Source organism: Micrasema longulum, unplaced genomic scaffold (assembly GCF_059751315.1).
Source record: "Micrasema longulum isolate JH-2025_06_02 unplaced genomic scaffold, ASM5975131v1 h1tg000548l, whole genome shotgun sequence".
NCBI lineage: Eukaryota > Metazoa > Arthropoda > Insecta > Trichoptera > Brachycentridae > Micrasema > Micrasema longulum.
In genome coordinates this window covers 1,277,128-1,295,709 of record NW_028277744.1, presented here as the reverse complement: position 1 = coordinate 1,295,709, position 18,582 = coordinate 1,277,128, and the positions used below count along the sequence as shown (strand labels likewise).

The 18,582-nt window shown below is 33.0% G+C and overlaps 1 protein-coding gene across 1 annotated transcript; it reads right to left on the bottom strand.

Moving 5' to 3' along the window:
* Positions 1-10,438: 10,438 nt before the first annotated feature.
* On the bottom strand, positions 10,439-13,858 carry LOC148280737 (pseudouridine-5'-phosphatase-like). The gene is made up of 4 exons (XM_088227951.1): positions 13,561-13,858; positions 11,767-11,985; positions 11,366-11,598; positions 10,439-10,731 (listed from the first exon to the last, which is right to left on the bottom strand). Exons 1-4 carry the CDS (start codon positions 13,613-13,615, stop codon positions 10,558-10,560), a joined length of 681 nt encoding a protein of 226 aa, XP_088084077.1. The 5' UTR covers positions 13,616-13,858; the 3' UTR covers positions 10,439-10,557.
* Positions 13,859-18,582: the final 4,724 nt, after the last annotated feature.

The window sequence follows — 18,582 nt, the reverse complement described above, 5'->3', positions numbered from 1 at the left end:
ACGTCGTGACTACGACAATTTATTATTAAATGTAAACTTGAATATTTATAATTATAAGTACAGTAAACCTAACGAGTGTAGTTGGAGACATATTGTTATCTTCGAAACTGAATTAAATAAAACAATACCATATTCGAAGCTGCCTTTTATTGACGACTGGAGGGCGATTCAATTACTCATTACAAAGTGCCCCTCAACACCTCACACGGCACATAACACCATTAAGACGAGAGCAATTTGAAAGGTCATGCAACATTACTTTGTAAAATATCGATTTCCTAAAACTATTTTAGAAAAATCTCTAAAAAACTAGTCACCTACCCCTAAAATATCATCGTAAAAAAACAGTTATTCGACACGGATGATTGTTTTATTTGTCCGGTAGCCTAGGTATAAACATATTATAAGGTCAAGTTATGTTGCCTCGAAAGGTTGGTAGTCATCATTTGATTTTCAATGTTATTTTTTTTTTTTTAATTAATAAAGCATGCAATACATTAATAAGATATCATGCTCCTGAGAGTTATGAAAAAAACTCATTTGGTACATAAAAAGAAAACATTTTTATGACAATAAATAATATCGGCGGAAGTGTTTATGACCGTGCAATAATTTATTCATGTTTTCGCGACACATATTTTACTCATTCGTGTAATTTATTCATTTTTCTTTTTCTGTCGAATGTTTATATACATACGGTGAAATTGACCCTTGTATTATTTACGCCTTTTTTGTTATAATATTTTTTTTAAATAACAACTATTTCAAAATTTAAAAACAAAAACAGCAAAATGCTTATTTCTATTAATTTTTTTTATTTTTTATTTTTATTTATTAATAAAACATATAAGACATGAATATCATGATATTATATTCCCAGGAGTTGTACGAGAAAACTCATTTGGGACGGTACATAAAAAAAATAGTACATTTCTTGTAACAATACATAGTATACATTTAAACAATAAAAATTTAAACAAATTTTAACAATCTATGAACTTAATATTAAAAAAGGAAAGAAAACATTTAAACAATCTGTGAACTTAATATTAAAGAAGAAAATAAAAACATTCAAACAATCTGTGAACTTAATATTAAAAAAGAAAAGAAAAACATTTAAACATTCTGTGAAATTAATATTAAAAAAGAAAATAAAAACATTTAAACATTCTGTGAACTTAATATTAAAAAAATAAAAGAAAAACATTTAAACCTAAAACACAATATATAGACTATTCACAGAAACTGAGCTAAAAACTATTACTTTCAAAAAGATTCAAGAAATAGGTCTTCATTTCTGGTCTTTGAGATTTACCACTCGACATTTCATTTTTAAGGTCATCAGGCAGTTTATTAAATTGTATACGACCAATGTATTCCAGAGACCTTTTGCCGAACTTCGTGGAACAAAATTTAGAAATGTGAAGATTTTTTGCATGTCGTGTATTATAGTTGTGAATTTCATGATTAAATGTAAGTTTTAAATTTGTGTGAGCAGAAAAGTTTATGATGTTTGAAATAGTGTTAGTGATGTCATACAGTGCCATTACCTTGAAAGGAAGTATTTTTGTGTTACGATAAATATCCTTGACACGGGAATTCCATTTCAAACCAAGAATGCTTCTCAGAGCTCGGTTTTGAAGAACTTGAATCTCAGAAATCTGGTTTTTGTTAGCGAAACCCCAAATACAGCATAAATAGGATAGGTGAGAATGTATCATAGCGTAATAGACGGCAAACAAAACAGAGTGAGGAAGCAGACCACGAAGTCTATGCAAAACGCCAGTTACGGGTACTATTTTTGATTTAACATGTTCATATTGGTATTTCCATGAAAGTTTTACGTTACGTTTTAAATTTCACGATTACAAAAAAATATACGGCAAATAGCTTTAATAATACTAAGTTATCGAATTAAAATCAGTATATGGGGGATTCGAATCCCCCCCCCCCTTTCCGTCCGGCTAGGTTAATTAAGTTACCTAAATACTAAATGTTTTAGTAGTATATTTTTAAATCCCTTTTTGTTTTCTCTTGTATGTTTTATTTGTTTAGTATGTGTTTATGTCTGTTTAATTTTCATATGAATGATGTTACTCTTTAAAACAAAATTCTGATTTATCATTTGTAATGGTTATTTGGCTGGTTGGGTATTGCACTACCCACTCAATCGAGCTAGAATAAAAATAAATGTTATTATTATTATCGCTGTCCAGATGTTTATTGAAATACATGTTTATGTAATATTTTTTTAAAAATATTTTCGCTATTGTTTAATGATGTGCATGCTTCCACTTTCCATTGTATTGTATCCTAAATCAACACAACGTGATTTTCCGATTTTAAAAGTACCTAATCAAATTCACACCTATTGATAAAAGGGGAAATACCATGTTTTTTTTTACATTTTTAAAGTAATAAAGGTCTATGAAATACTGTCCAGTAAAAAAAAATTCTTGCTAATTACTAGGAGCATAAAAAATACTTTTAAATTTGTAATTTAGAATTCTCGCAAAAACGGTCTTTCCATTGGCCACGCCCCTAATACGTCACGATTCATGTTTATTTGTTCCTGCAATTGAAATTTGAGTATAACGCAGGCGGCCTCCGTGGTGTAGTGGTCAAGACGCTTGACTCACGCACGGAAGGTTCCGGGTGCGATTCCCGGTGAGAACACAAAAAAATTTAAATATGATTTTTCTCAAGCCTGGGTGTTCTGTGATGTAATTCACCACTGTAATTGGGCCTCCTGGCCTGTTGTGGTACAAAAAAAAAAAAAAAAAAACAATTTCATGAATCTTGACGTCACAACAACCAAGGTCAAACACGTCGCGTTTTTCTACTAACATATTTTTATTGAATTTCTTTTTTTACATTTATGTATGAAAACATTTCGTCACAATATTGATATTGATTTTGAAAATACAATTAATTATTCTAAATCCATTTCATATATTTTTATCGGTATACGTAGTATGTGATATTTCCCTATTCAAATAAAAAATGGCTACGTAGATTGTATAACGGCAGGCGTTGAGTAAGCTAAACATTTTGCCTATTACTAGGTGAATTTAAGAGAAAAAACCAACGAAATTTAATCAGCAGTCATTTTGTATTAATAGTTACAATATTATGCTTTTTATATATTTTTTAATATTTTCTTTTGTAAAATAAGTTACAAAAAAGTACATGATAAGGTGAAAGCACACATAACGAAAAACGAAACGAATACCACATCAAAAAAGAGGAAACCTCTTGAGCTAGGTAAAAGGCGAAAATATTGATTGCTAAAGTACATTTTTTTTAAATAAATGAATGAACATAAAACTTTTTTTTTGTAAGTAGCGCAGCGCAGTCTTTGTGGACTTGCCTTTTTGATAGGCATGTTGAATAACATAAAGAGGTGCCACTTTTAGAGTGGTCTCTGTCTTGTAAATATAAATCACCATCTACATTGTTTTAAGAAGGGAATAGGCGAGACTGATTGGCCTGTAGGACTTAGACTGTGACTTGTCTCTATCTCCAGCCTGGGAAATGAAGGCTACCTGGACTTCAGCTGTTTGGTATATAGCCCCATGCAAAACTAGCCCCAAAACGTTTTACTATTATAGGTAGGGTGACGTCTAATCCCTGTTGTAAAGGAGCAGGGATGATACCATCCTCTCCCCCAGTTTTGATTGCTATAAAATTGTTAGTTGTCTACTCCACCTGGGGTGGTCAAAATACAAGGGATGCTCTTCTCCAGTCCTCGATCGCCGGTCTTTCAAAGTTCCTCAGCCGGATAGGGTGGCTCTCTCTTTTTTCAGGCATCACCGAAATGGGAAAATAAACCTGGGCTATGGAGCCTCAGCGTTTCTTCCGAGGATTCAGTAAATGATCCATCTGGTCTTTTAAATAGCCCTAGATGTGATGGAGAAGTTTTTGAGAGCATCTGATGAATCTTTGAAATTTATGAGGCTCCGTTTATTTCATCATAGAAACTTCTCCAAGATGCTCTCATTCATTTCCTTGAATTGAATTCAGTAAGGGCTTTTCTGCATTAATCCCAGTTTTGGTCTCTTTTAGCCCTATTGAATCGCACTTGAGCTGTTGTAAGACATTCTAGTTTGATTTGTCTTAGTAGTTTTCAGGGTATGCAGTGACGACACTACGTAAGGCCCACCAATTGGTAAGGCTATTTATACCTGAGGTCGCCCGGTATCAGGTACCCTCCGTTCTCAACTGCACTTCACTGCAGCCATGTTTTTTGGAATCGAGGTGAACTCCTCTGGACAGTGGTAAAGAGTCGGGGATCGGATCGAAGGGGGGTGTGTTAGTTTGATAACGGGATGAGGTGATAGGTATACCAACCAGTCTGGACAGGAAAGGTTGGTATCTTCTCTTGTCCGGGATCAACCATGATGTTCCCCACTGCCTGGTGCCATAGACACCCCACAGTGGGGTCGGCTATCCGCAACCCGCCGACCCGCCCGGTCGCATGAGAAGTATGCGTCCCGCCTGATCAGTGCTCACCGGCATAATATTGTGACACCATTGCCGGCGAACACCGCTCTGGCGATGGCCGGGAAGACCGTAGCTAACTAAAAAAAATATTTTTGTTTTCTTTTTTTAACAAGTGGATTGATACGGATAAAGCCTACAGAAGTATGCTTTCTTATAATTGTATTTAATATATGTAGAAAACAATAATTATTGGACTTATAATTTCGATTCATTTGTAAGTATTATATATTTTGTATTAGCTGTTGTTTTCTGAATAAAAAAAAACGGCAACCGGCAGCAGTCAAAACAGGATTTTAGTTATTAAAAGATTTTCTGAATCGCTTCAAATCCTGTTTAACTATAGAACAAAAACATGACCTACACACAACAAAAACAGCCTTTTATATATTTTTATTATAGGTACTGTAATATTACTTGTAAATATACAAGTGATTATGAATTATTGTTATGTAGATCAATTTATTAATTTTAATAAATTATGTATAGTAATTTAAATTGACATGATTTAAAAAAAAAATGATATTTTGAAAATCCACACTGAAGCTTCGAAATTACACCCCCTCAAAGTCAGTGAATGTTTCTAACATTTAATAGTTGAACCCCGTGCAAACCGCATGTACCCGCTACACGTCAAAATACGCTAAATGTCGAAAAATATGCCTACCCCGGAAACCTGTTACTTGCCACAACAACGCGATTGGGTATTGTAAACACATGGTCACAACCTGTGACGTTTTAAGGTCATTCTTTTTTATTTATTGTTTTGGCGTTTGTTTTGTAGAACTCCATATATTTAATATAAAAATCAAACACTGATTTGAGTATACTGAAAACTTTATTTTATTTTTAAAATATAAAAACATTCTACGATTGTTTCGACTCGTTGCCAAACATTATTGTAAAAAGAATTTTTGTTTTTGTATTTTTTTTAAGTGTTTAGTAGACTCAAATCTGTGTTTGATTTTTTATATTAAAAAAAATGATATTTTTATTCATTTTTGTATCCAATTTCCGGTAGAAATGAATTTCCTCATTGTGACTGAAAGATTGAGGGTGAAAAAAATAAATAAACCATTTATTTTACATTTATTGATAATGGACATTTTATATACAGTTCGGTAAGTTTAATAATGAAACATGTAATTATCAGATAATGCATAGGTAGTTTAATAATTTTTTTTTGTTTCTTTTTCTGAGGAAATGACATAAACTATTAGACATTAAATTTACTGAAAAATAAATTAACTATTGGTTATAAAATACATAATCAGAAGGTTACTGAACATTATATTCCTGTTTTGGTCTGATATGTATTATTGCATTGTAGATTGTATTATGTACGTACTTTTTAGACTTTGAAATAAATTGACTAATATTCAAAATTATGCAAACAAAATAGTACAATTGGTTATTTTTAAATCTAGGGCCCCGATTCCAATGGGAAGACAACAGAGTTGTCTATAAAGTAAAATATTTTTTTCTGTACAAAAATGTGTAGGTTTAAAAGGTTTAACACGTTTAAAAAATCCACATTTTCATAGAGAAAAATCGAATTTACCGTATGGACGATTGAAGATGGTAACTTCCCATTGCAATCGGGGCCCAACAGATAATTAAAAATAATTTATTTAAAAGCTCTATTGTTGTTTTATTGTCACTCATTAGTATCTTAATGAATGTTTTTTATAATTATTAATAATCTTAGAAAAATAATATTATATTTTACATTATGTGCGTTTAGTATTTATTACTCGTTTTATGTATAATTTTTAACACACAAACCTGAAGGTTTAACATATTGTTGAATGAAGGATTTTTATAAATAAAAAAAAATTATGCAAAACATAATATATAGGTCACGGTAAGCTAAGGAAAATAATTTTGGTCAGATAACATTTCTATCGAAATCTTCACAAATATCAATTCATTATTTTAGCAATCTTATATTTGACTGAGTGAATCAAAAAGAAGATAAAATCTATGAACATGTCCATTTTCATTTGAATTCTACAATCCTTAAATAATATCATATCAGCTATTAAACTCCACATATATTTTACAATCATATCTTGTGCAGATTATAGTCTTTAACATACTGATTATCCATTCCTTTATTGAATAATTCAATGGATGTCATAAGCACCAGGTACTAAACATTTACATCACAATAAAGGATTAAAATCACAGTTTCATTCATAAATATTAACAAATATTTATCTGTTTAATAATACTTTTATTATGTATCAATACATAATAAACGTTAATTTACTTTGAATCGAGTAATGATCTCAATACTCTTAATTGAAAACTAATTCATTAAATCCAAATCCAATACACAACGTGGATCATTAGTTAAATTATTATTATACGAGTAATTCCACTAATTTTTGGGTGATCATGTAACTCAATATTAAGTACAGAATTATTCAAAATTATGGCTTCAGCTTTGTACCCCTTTATTTCCAGAACAATATAGCAAATGTTCGATCACTAACAGACAATTTCTTCCTATACCTAGCTGCATCAAAGATATAGCAAATATTGCAGTGCCCTCAACAATCTGAAAAAAAGAGGTGGTAAATCATGATACACATGCAATAATTCAAGTGGGAAAGAGATATACATACGTATTTCCTTAGTTCATGTTTATGTCTATGTAACTTATTACCAGATATGACACAAGCTGGCAGCCATCAAAATTTTGAAAAATGTGCTTTAAAATATAACGAATTATCTGCTTATTCAATAAATTGGATTTTACTTACTAATTAAACGATATATCGGTTTCGCTTTTAACAGTTGCAATGCAATGAAAGCATGTTTTCATCATGCACAAGGACATATTTCTGCATAGCATCATGTCTGATCGTGATGAAAGTCCGTCACAGAATGGAGGCATGGAAGGCAATTGATTACCCACGAATTGAAATTCCATTTTCTTCACGCTTGTAACTAATTTTTTTTTTTTTTTTATCAAAATACAATTCCATGTTCACTTTGCCCAGCTAACAAGGGTACATACCCCGTTCCAAGCTAGGCAATTACATTTTAATATATTTTAATAGTTAACAAATTAATATAGAGCACAGACAAAAAAAATATAAACTTATTCGGATACACATTTTGATTCATATACATACAGACATACACATATATACACACATATATATAAATATACACATATATACACATGTACATACACACATACGTACATACACCCATGCGCATACACATACATACATTCATAAAAACATCGACAATTTATTTATGCGAAACTTCATGGTTGTCATCTATAAATATTTTTTTTTTTTAATTAATCCTTATTTTTTATTTTTGACATCCAGTAAGGTTCTCCAATCCGTGGCATGCATCAACTTTTCTGACTCCCTACGACCAATGTCATGAAAGAGCGAGGTCAACACCTTCCGTAACTTGACAACACTCCCGTCTTTCCACGATTCTGGCAAAAGGTTATGGACCTTTTTGCCTACGTTATAGTGTTGTCTCGATGCCAGAACAGTGTTGACCCCTTCACTTAGTATCAGATCCCTATTAGAGTATCTTGTATTATGGTTGTGGTTGACGCTTGGGTAAATGTCTCTCTTTATGTGTGTAACCACTACCGTTCTCAATATATACTGTTGAATAATATTCAGTACTCTGAATTCTTTGAAGAGCAAGTCACTTGGATAACGAAATGTTTTTTTTTAAATGACTCGGATTAAAGATTTCTGTTATAAGTCATTGGGTTTGATAGTTTCTCAATTCAAACATTAAACCTTCAAATGGAAAGAGCATTTGTCATTGGTTTGAACAAACTGAATGTCTTGCTTCTGCTTCTTTGGATGTGAACTGAGTTCAGTTACATTCGGAGTCAAAATGGAACACATGAACATTCAACCGTATTTATAAGCTTATATTTGAACCACTTACTTTGTGACTTTCCATGTTAAATAATTTAACTACTTCTTTGTCAGCTTTATTGTAAATATATATTGACGCTGGAAAGGATAAAGTTACCAAGCGGCACGTAGCAATTTCACAGAAGAGCCAATATTTTTTTTTTTTTTTAATTAGTAAAGAATCTCATATTGAAATTTTTTGTTTAAATTATGTAGGAATCAAGCCAAAATAATACAAACTAGATTTTTTATTGATTAAAAAAAAAACAAACTTTAATTGGCTTTTCCGTAAAGTTGCTAAATGTCACTTGGTAACTTTTTCGTTTCTCGCATCGACATATATTACCAAATGTAATTAAAATTTATTTTAACAGAGAGGGAAAACATTTTTGAGAAGGAATTATGGAAATCTAGGCATTTACAGGGCTTATGACCTGTCATTAGCTGGTTTAAGTGGCCACTTTACACACTGAGTTACCGAATATCCAAATTTCCTCAACTCTTCCATCTGTTGACTTTTGTAAAGTAAAAGAGCTGGAACCTTTATCACGTGGGTAAAAGAAAAATAAAAGACTTTCATATTCCCTTCTCAAAAATGTTTTCCTTCTCTGTTGAAATAAGTTTTAATATGAATAACTCCCTAGGGAGGAAATCTAGCCAGTCTGCAAGCATTTGGACATACTCAAACATTGTTGAAATGTAATTTACTTCATGTTTGTCACTTTTTTGTGGTTCTAAATATGGAATTACAAAATAAGAGTCCATTTAGAATAATCCTGTATACCAAGTAAACAACAAACTATAATATATTTCTCAAGAAAAATAACAGTAAGTCATATTAAAACAGTTTATTGTAAATAAAATAAACCAATTATTTTACTTATAGAAAATACTTAAATGGCTAATATTTTTTAAACCTACATACACTGAGTGAATAATTTTATGCTTTTCATTACTGAAATAAAACTATATCGGTGACATTTATTGCATTAGGTGGGTCTTGCCTGTTCACTTAAAAATATTGTATGCAAGTGATTTTTTCATGTTCTAGTAGACTTTATGAAGATGATTCTTATCAGCCTAATTAAGTCTTTGTTTTCTAGATTTAAATTTATTATATTGTGCACACTGGTCGACTCATCGATTAGGCATACCATTTAGAATATAAGACATAAATATTATATTAAATATAAGTGGTTAGTTAAATACATATAAACCTCTAATAACACAGGTTACTGAAGGCCAAGATAATAAATATTTTTTTAATGTAACATTTGACACATTTGCAGAATGGCGGAAAAGCTGAATGTTGAATAAGAATCTAACACCAGAATAACATTACTTCAAAATGCAAATAAATGAATGGTGTTTAAAAATACATTTATTACAAAAATAATCCATAATTTAACATTTTCTAAAAATATACCTTCCACATTCACCAACTTTACATGATGGAGTGTTTATTCAGAGCACAGAAGAATTTTTATTTATATATTTTCACTGTCAATTTCGTACAAAATAAAGTTCATACTATTGTATACCAAACCTTTCAATTGAATGTTACTAAGAAATAATATAGTGGAGCTGGGTAGAAGTAAAATGGATTGTCTCATTCGCCCAAACCAATATTGAATCACCTTCTCCACAGATGTATAGCTTATGTTGTCTTTATTTGATTGTGCATTTTATAATATAAATAATACAGGTATACATCAATTAAATGTAAGCATAAATACATAGTGTTTAAAACTGTCTGAATATTTTGTTATTTTGTCTTTGTACATTCACACATGTAAGTGTCCTCGGCACGAGTAACCCCAAGTGAGGTCACATTATCTTTTTTATTAATCATTGTTTACAATGGGAAAAAATTAATAAATATTAAATATAAATCTGTACCTTTCGATACAGACTTGCCTTATGAAGGAGACAAAAAGAAAAATGTCAATGGTTTAAATATTTCAAAAGAAAAATATATGACATAAGGTATGTAGATAGGTCTTAAAATATTTCAAAATTAAAATATAAACAAATATAAGCAAATTGTGTTTATTGAAATACCTACAAAGTACGTTTATGTTTCACATTGTCTTTCAAGTTCAACTTCTAGGTACATTAATTTTTGGCAAAATATCCATGGCAATATTTTGTTTTAAAACGGCGGGAGACCAAACAATTCTGGTTTGAAATCTTCAAGGGATTGAAGTACGAGAGTTGCCTCTTTTGTTAAAGCTGGATCCAATTGTTTGTCTGGAACCATGACAACTTGCATTCCTGCCGCTATACCCGCAGTTACACCATTGGGGGAATCCTCGAAGACCAGACACTATTGGAAAAAGGGGGTTACATATGTTAATTTTTTTTTAAACTGATAAATTTTCTAGCAAAATCAGAGCTCTCGAGAACTAAGAACTAAGTGTGTGTTCACATACCTGCGGTGAGGGGTACAATGGAAACCGCAGTGGTCTCATGCAGGTAGTTTATAATAAATACTATTTTGACAACACTAAGCACCATTTGTCATCAACAAAAAATTAATAGAGATCGACATTTCATCCTTTGTTCAATCAAATTGTCATAAAATACTTTATGACAATTCATTTTCGTGACATTGTGGGCTAGTTTTAGAGTGCTTTAAAAATAAGAATTAGTATGTAAGTTATTTATATGAAAATATTAAACTAGTAAAATTATCAGTTATACACCTTCATAAGATGCGCAAAAAGAAGTAGGAAAAATAGTCACCAGACAAAAAAGACAGAAAACAGAATAGTCATCTTAACAACGTGCCTGATATAGTTATGATGAATATAATATTACTATAAGTGTTATCATAACATTATTTAATTGCAGTTCTAGAACAAGCAGCTCACAGAAATGAAAGTGAAAATATAAACTTTTTAAATCACATTCCATAAAAATTTTTAGACCAAAGACAAATATGAGTATTATGTACTTACTTTACTGGGATCAGGTTTGTCAGGGAATTTGGAAGCACAAATCAAAAATATGTCAGGTTCAGGTTTTCCCACTTTAACTTCAGGATCGGATGAGCCAAATATTTTATGTGAAAATAAATTGAACAAATCCTGATGATTCATTGTCTTAAGGTCAGCATTTTCTTTACTGGAACTTGAAGCCAATGCAAATGGAATTTTAAGATCAGTCAAATGTTGAATAAGACGTTTAGCACCTGCAAAAAATACAACTTTTTACCACATATTATTAACCATATGACGTTAAGTATGCTTAATTACTTTATTATATATTTCTCTCAGAATTATTTTATATTTTGTTAGCTGATCTTTTGATACTTATGTAGTTCTAGTATTCATAATAACTGTCTAGAGACTAAACTAACCTGGCATTAAAGCGACTGTAGGGAATAACACTTCAAACTGCTTGTGGGTTTCATCAATAAACTCATCGATAGACATCGGTAGATCAAGAGCCTTAATGACACTAGCTGCACATTCTCTATTCTGTTGTCCCATCAGCTGGGCCTTTAGATCCCAAGTGTACTGTTTACCAAACTTACCCACAACGTTTTGAAATGCTTCTGTATACAGGGTCTCAGAATCTATAAAATAAAGTAACTACACTAATACACAGAAACACATAAACAAATACATTAACCGACAGATATTCCAAGAGTGACGACGTCTATCCCGTATCAAATTAATGCACTTATTTTTTTAAGAATTAAGACAATGCAGCAACCTCCGCTGACACTTATCAATACGTGTAGGCGATGCCGCTGGCTGGGCCGTATATTACAGATACCTTCCGAGAGCTTTAACTACGCTTGCCTACTTTACAAGGCATCAGGTTCTCACAGTCCTGGACGTCCACGGCTGCAAGCAAAATCAGAAAGATATTGAAAGGAGGGTGAGTGCTAGGAACAGGGTTAATCGAAAACAAGAATGAAAGAAGGCTGAATGCTGTCAAAATGCGAAATGGGAATGCCATCCTTATTATAGAATGGGAAAACCATCCTTATTTCATTATCTTATCTTATCACCAATATGACTAGGCGTAACTTTATACCAGGTTTATAAGAAAGGCCCATAACGTACTAATCTAAATCATATGATTCCCTTTTATCCATCTCCCTTTTCCTTCTATCGCCCATTTAAAAGTATCATCATTATAAGCTCAACAGCCCCGGGTGGGCTTTGGCTGAATCCAGGAGTCTTTTGCCGGTCTGCTGTCCTTCCTCTCCAGTTCCTCACTTTCCATATTGTCGTATCTCCACTGATGCAGTCCATCCATCGGATTATCGTCCTTGTGGCACAGACGAAGTTAGGCGTTTTATGGGGTTTTCGTCGTCCATTCTAATTACATAGCTAGCCCACCTCAAACCCCACTTTGCTGGGCTTGATTACATCGGACGCTCTGTAGATTTCATGTAGCTCTATTTATTGTAGCAAAAACGCCAATGGTTGTTTTCTCTCACAGGGCCATAGACAACTCTGAGGATTCTTCTTTTAAAAGCTGTAATGGTTCCCCTAATATTCTTTGTCAAAACCAAGGTTTCAGAGGCATATGTAAGGATTAGTTTGATCAGAGTTTTGTACAGTATTATCTTACCATTTTTTCATATTAGTTTGTACCATAATTGTTTCTGAAGTGCGTAACAGAAACATTTAAAAGTATGATATAGTTTTATCTATAACCCATTTAAATATGTGTGATTAACAAAACTCGTTATTCATTTTAGAAAAAAAAAATCTGTTATACATTTTACGGTTTTACTGTAACGATTTTGTCAAAAAAAGTTATTCATCACTGCTGAAATATCTGTTCACTTGATAAACTTCTTAGTTGAATCTAGTATTTGGATAAAAAAACTCAGGCATGCTACAATATTTTAAGTACATTAATCATTTGGATAATTTTTAGGAAATTTGTCTGTCTTCGACTCACTCCTTCCATGACTATTAGAATTCAACTCGTAAAACTTTAGACGTTTTAATAGCTTTAGACATGCAACTCAGCAAAAATCAATACTAATCAGAAAATTTTATTATTTATCAAATCTACTATGCCTACGCAATCATATTTTACAATGGAATTTTGCCACCTATTTTTCATAATACAACCAAACGATATTTCAATTTAAAACATGAAGGTCATTTGATTTTTAAAAACTCACCGATAATGAGACCATCCATGTCGAAAATGAGGTGGGTAATTTTCTTATACTGCATTGTATATCAATTAAGTAATTAATTCAATAATTAGAACACTAAATGAACTGTCAACAAATAGTAAATGGAAATTGCAACAAAATTCAGTAATGTACTTTACTTAATTTCCACGTGTATAGCGAGTGGTTATCAATTTTTCAAACTACATTGACAAGACCACAGATTATATTGTACAAGTACAATGGACAAGACCACAGACTACAGATATCTGACAAGACCAAAGACCTTCAATTGTTATACGTTACAGATCTGTGCGAATTTTAGACATTTGACCACAGACTACAGATATATCATTTGACTTGATGTTTGACTTTGACGCAAATATTTTATGTTTAGTCTATGGCAAATGTTTCTTCTTTGTTTTGTTTTTTCACCCCCCAACTGGGGTGTTCTAGCCAATATCGAGTATATTTACTCATGTGTTAGTAATATAAGTAAGTAAGTGTGTTAGTATTTAATATTGCTTACATTTTATATAATATATAACATATTTATTACTAGATATTAATATAAAATGTTGAATACATGTTCATTCGCGCTCAGCCACCGTACGGGCTGGGCGTGAAATATAGTTCCTCCCCAACCGTAGCTTATAATCTTATAATAAATCTGAAAATAAGTTATTATATGTTAGAAAACAATGAGTTAATGTTTATAAATCATTAGTGTATAGTAGTGTAGTCATGTTTCAACAAACAGTGGAAAAAAGAAGACTATTTATTTAATAGCATTGTTTTATACTTTATTCTTAACAAAATATGTGACAAATAGTGAACAATGGAAACTTACAAACATAGTGCGTCTGTAACCTTAAAATCATAAAATTTTATATGAATCCTTTAAAACCGTTTAAGAATGTATCAGTTTTTGACGCGAAAGTACCTACATTTTGCTATTTAGAACACTACACCCATAATTAAAAAATTACAACAGTGCTACTAAAAGTGAACTGACATTTATTGATAAATACATAATATTTCAAATATCTGCCTTCTAATAATATACAAAATTATAAATCAAACCGCTTATACACGCGTTTGTGTAATATTCATGTAAAGAAGTGAATTTGAACAGGAATGTTGCGTCTCATAAAACGAAATAATACGGACCAAAATGGACACCAAGTCATTGGAACAAAAAGCATAATAGTACTACACACGTGCGTTTCCAGAAACTATCTACCTAACTAGCCAGCGGGCCACATGGCGACGATATCTACCTACTGTCTACAAAAGCTTCTCTTCGGACATCTATCTCCCTTTGTTAACCATGGAGTTGAAACAGTGTTTGATTTATTTAGTTTTTTATTGCTTACTTCTTGGTATGAACACTTGACCAATTTACTACTATACTCTATTTTTTGTAAATTTATTGATATTGTTTTAACTTTGCTGGAATTCCTCTCATCCATGCGCTTTGTAGCTGCACGATGATTGGTTATCTAGCTTTAATATATCAATTTTAAAATACCTTAATTTTGTAAACGAGGTCTAGAATTCCAATCGTCTATGCGCTTAGTAGCAGCAAGGCGTGTTGTAATCTTACTCCTTTTTACTATTCATATTATTATTATTTTGTAATACACTATTTTATTTATTTATTTGTCAATTTTTTAAAAGTGTAAATGGGGGCTAAATTTCTAACTGTCTATGCGCTCTGTAGCTGCAAGACGTCCTGTAATCTAGCTCCTATCTATTATAATTTTTGATTGATCTTAATTGAAAACGAGGAACTAGAATCCCAACCGTCCATGCGCTCTGTAGCTGCAAGACGTACTGGGATGTTTATTAATTGTACAGCGCCTTTGAGGTGATTTTCACAAAAATGGCGCTTTATAAATTATCCAACTATATATATATATATTGGGTGGTCACAGTAGAGTTAAAATGTGAATAGGGAATGAGACGTTGATATCGGAGAGGGAAGATAGGAACTCAGGATAACAATCATTTATGGGGCATAAAAAAACATGATTCGAATCTTCATCCTCAAGCTGACATTCGCACATGGCAGAGTCCCGGACATACATTCTGAACCAGTCAAAACCATTACAACAGTGCCCAATGCGCATTATGCATATGAAAGATGTCTCAAATTGGTTCAGAATCACTTTGGTAAACCAAGGTTTTTCTGTTACATTTGGTTTCAATTAGAAAATTTGTTTTCCCTTGGCTTGGGAGGAGGCTACCCAATATTTTTGCCATGTACTAAGTTGCTTCTCCTTTGTCATAACGAGAAGATCACTGTTAGGTAACACTTTACCTGTAAAGTGTTAATTGGAGAGGATTTCGTTGCACCGATGACTAGTTTCAGACTTTGGGATTGGATCCGTTCGAGTCTTTGAAGATTCTTTTTTGAACATGGTTCTAAAAGAAACGAGGCATAATTAAGATGGCTCAGGATATGCGCAGTGTAAAAAAATATTTGTTTAAAAGGGTGGCTCCCTCACCATACTCGCAAGACTGCTCTTAACGTATTCAATCCGGCTTGACACTTGTTTACAATATGGTTTATGTGTGAGTTCCGTGTAAGATGAGTGTCCAAAACTACTCCTAAGAACTTAATCTGGGTCATAAAAGGGACTATCTCATCTCCGTTCTGAATTTTTATGGTTGGGATTTTTTGTGGTCTACAAAAAGATATGGCGTTACTTTTACCAGCCGATAGATCTAAGCTATGTTCCACTAACCAAGTTTTTATGTTAATCATACCTCAATTTAGATCATTTTCTAGATTCTTTGAGTTCTTCTCATTTGCATACATGAAGAAATCATTTGCATACTGGCGCATACTGCAGCATACTTGTCTCTACGGGGAAAATGTCGCTGATGTCTATTAACATCCAGACAGACTCCTATTAAGAACTCTTCTTTGGTCAAAGCGGCTTTGATATCGGATGTCAGAATTGACATGCTTTCAGTAGTGCTCTTTTTTTTCCTGAATCCAAATTGAGGTTCGGGCAGAGTTTTCAAGCTCTCCACAAATCAGTCCAAGTGTTGTCTCTCCATATGTTCCACCACTGTTAGTGAAGGAGAGGGCTATAGAGCGGTAGGAAGACCCAAAATTTGGGTCATTGTTGGGTTTAAGGATTGGGATTCTGGATTGGGTTTTCCATGAAGGGGGGATGTGTCCTGATTCAACGATCATATTCCCCTTGCATTTTTTTCTTATGGGGACATGTTTGTTTATTGCATCGACGATGTATGATGATAATGCTTCGTAGCATTTCATTACATTTTCTTTCGTCGGAGTGGGCAGCTCGTTCACTTTGAGTTTAATATCATCAGAGAAGTCTCTCCACTATATATTTTCTCTGATGTATCGCGGTATTCGCCTTCCCTTGTGGGATAGACTACATTGGCATTATCTATGGCTGAACATGTTGTTAAACCATTAAGATCATTAAGATCATGATCGCTGCCAAGGGTGTCATCACTAATTGACCATTGTAGATTATAGCGATGGTGCTGTTGCAGCGCAGCAGCCTAAAACGCTGTTGACAGTTAATCCACCTTTGCCATACAGTATATCACCAAAGAGCAAAATAATCGCACTATGGAGATTTGTATTGCCTACTGCAGTACAAATTTAGAATCCGATGCGGTTAGTTATGTTTTTCGTGGAAAAGTTTCCTGTCTTGATTTTCTTAACCAAAATTTGAAATCTTGTTGTGAGTATTTATTTCAATAAATATTTTATGTCAATTGTTCCGGACGCACAGGCTGAAGAACAAGACTGCCGAGAATTATAATATTATTGGATTATGTGCTTAATAAAGATATTAATTAGTATAGGGCCTCGGTATAAGTAATAAAATCAAGTGCTGAATCCTCAATAAAGACGAGTTATTTCACTTTCGAATTCGGCCTTGACAAATACCGAGGTTTAATTTATTTCATATACGGGAATTTAATTAGTAAAATGTTGGATATTAATTTTGTAAAATGAATGTTTATTTATTTGCATTCTTATATGTTGCGCGCCGCATGGCATACTGTCGATTAAAACCGCGCGCGGGTGGACGACCCTATTTACGTGGCTGACCGTAGGGCAGAGTGAGAGTGGGGGAGGCCAGGCGAATGGTCGCCCGTACCCCCACTCCCCGGTGGTGGCTCGCGTACAAGGCGGCAGCCGCGCATTTATAATGGGTACATTTCAAATAAACGATCAGTTCACTCAAGACACTTAACGCATGTGTTTTATTTCTACGCCTACGCGCCCTCCGCTTTCCGCTGGACTTCGTGCTTCGCTGCTGGCTTCCGCCTTGACTGCGCTCGCCTCTTTGCACAAACAGGACCCGTTGGAAAGCCAGGGCTACTGAGGTTGACTTAGTGGTCAGTTCTTTCTCGGTGCGTCGGGCTCCCAGGTCTCCCGTTTACGCCGGTTAGGCCGATTGAGTGGAACCAGGCAGAACGAAGCTGCCACCCCCCCCTGTAACGGGTCGGTTACATCAATTATAGAAAATTAAATTATTTAACTTACTACCTTCGTATTCAAATTTAGCATTTGAGCATGGTACCGAATATTTGTTAACAAAATAATGCAGTGAGTTAATTTATCGGCATCGGGCGCCAGTGCCAATATATATTTCTTAATTGTCTAAGGATTGTTATCCAAGCATTGAAAATATATCCATGCAAATTTTTCGAAGAACTGTTTTTGATATAAAATAATTTTTAAGTTTACAAATCTTAAATGTTTAATAATTGCTTCCCTTAACAAGATACTATTTCATAAAGTGACAACAACGTTGCGACAACTGTTTTATTTACCCTGTGCATTGGTGTTTGCTTTTGCTCACTATGTGTAGGACAACTTAGAGAAAACGTTCTCCGGATTATTTTTTTTTAACATAAGCATTTTTTTGAACATTCATTTAATTCCCTCCAATTTGCAAAAGTAGTTTTGTTAAAGAACAGAAGTGAACGTGTGACCAACTAAAATTTCACTGCTTTTTTTCAAACAAT

Excerpts from the sequence above, each read along its gene's own strand:
- LOC148280737 (XM_088227951.1), bottom strand. The coding sequence starts at position 13,615 with ATGCAGTATAAGAAAATTACCCACCTCATTTTCGACATGGATGGTCTC. Across the intron at positions 11,986-13,560 it reads CATGGATGGTCTCATTATCG|ATTCTGAGACCCTGTATACA; the intron begins GTGAGTTTTTAA and ends TTTATTTTATAG. Across the intron at positions 10,732-11,365 it reads ACAAACCTGATCCCAGTAAA|TGTCTGGTCTTCGAGGATTC; the intron begins GTAAGTACATAA and ends TTTTTCCAATAG.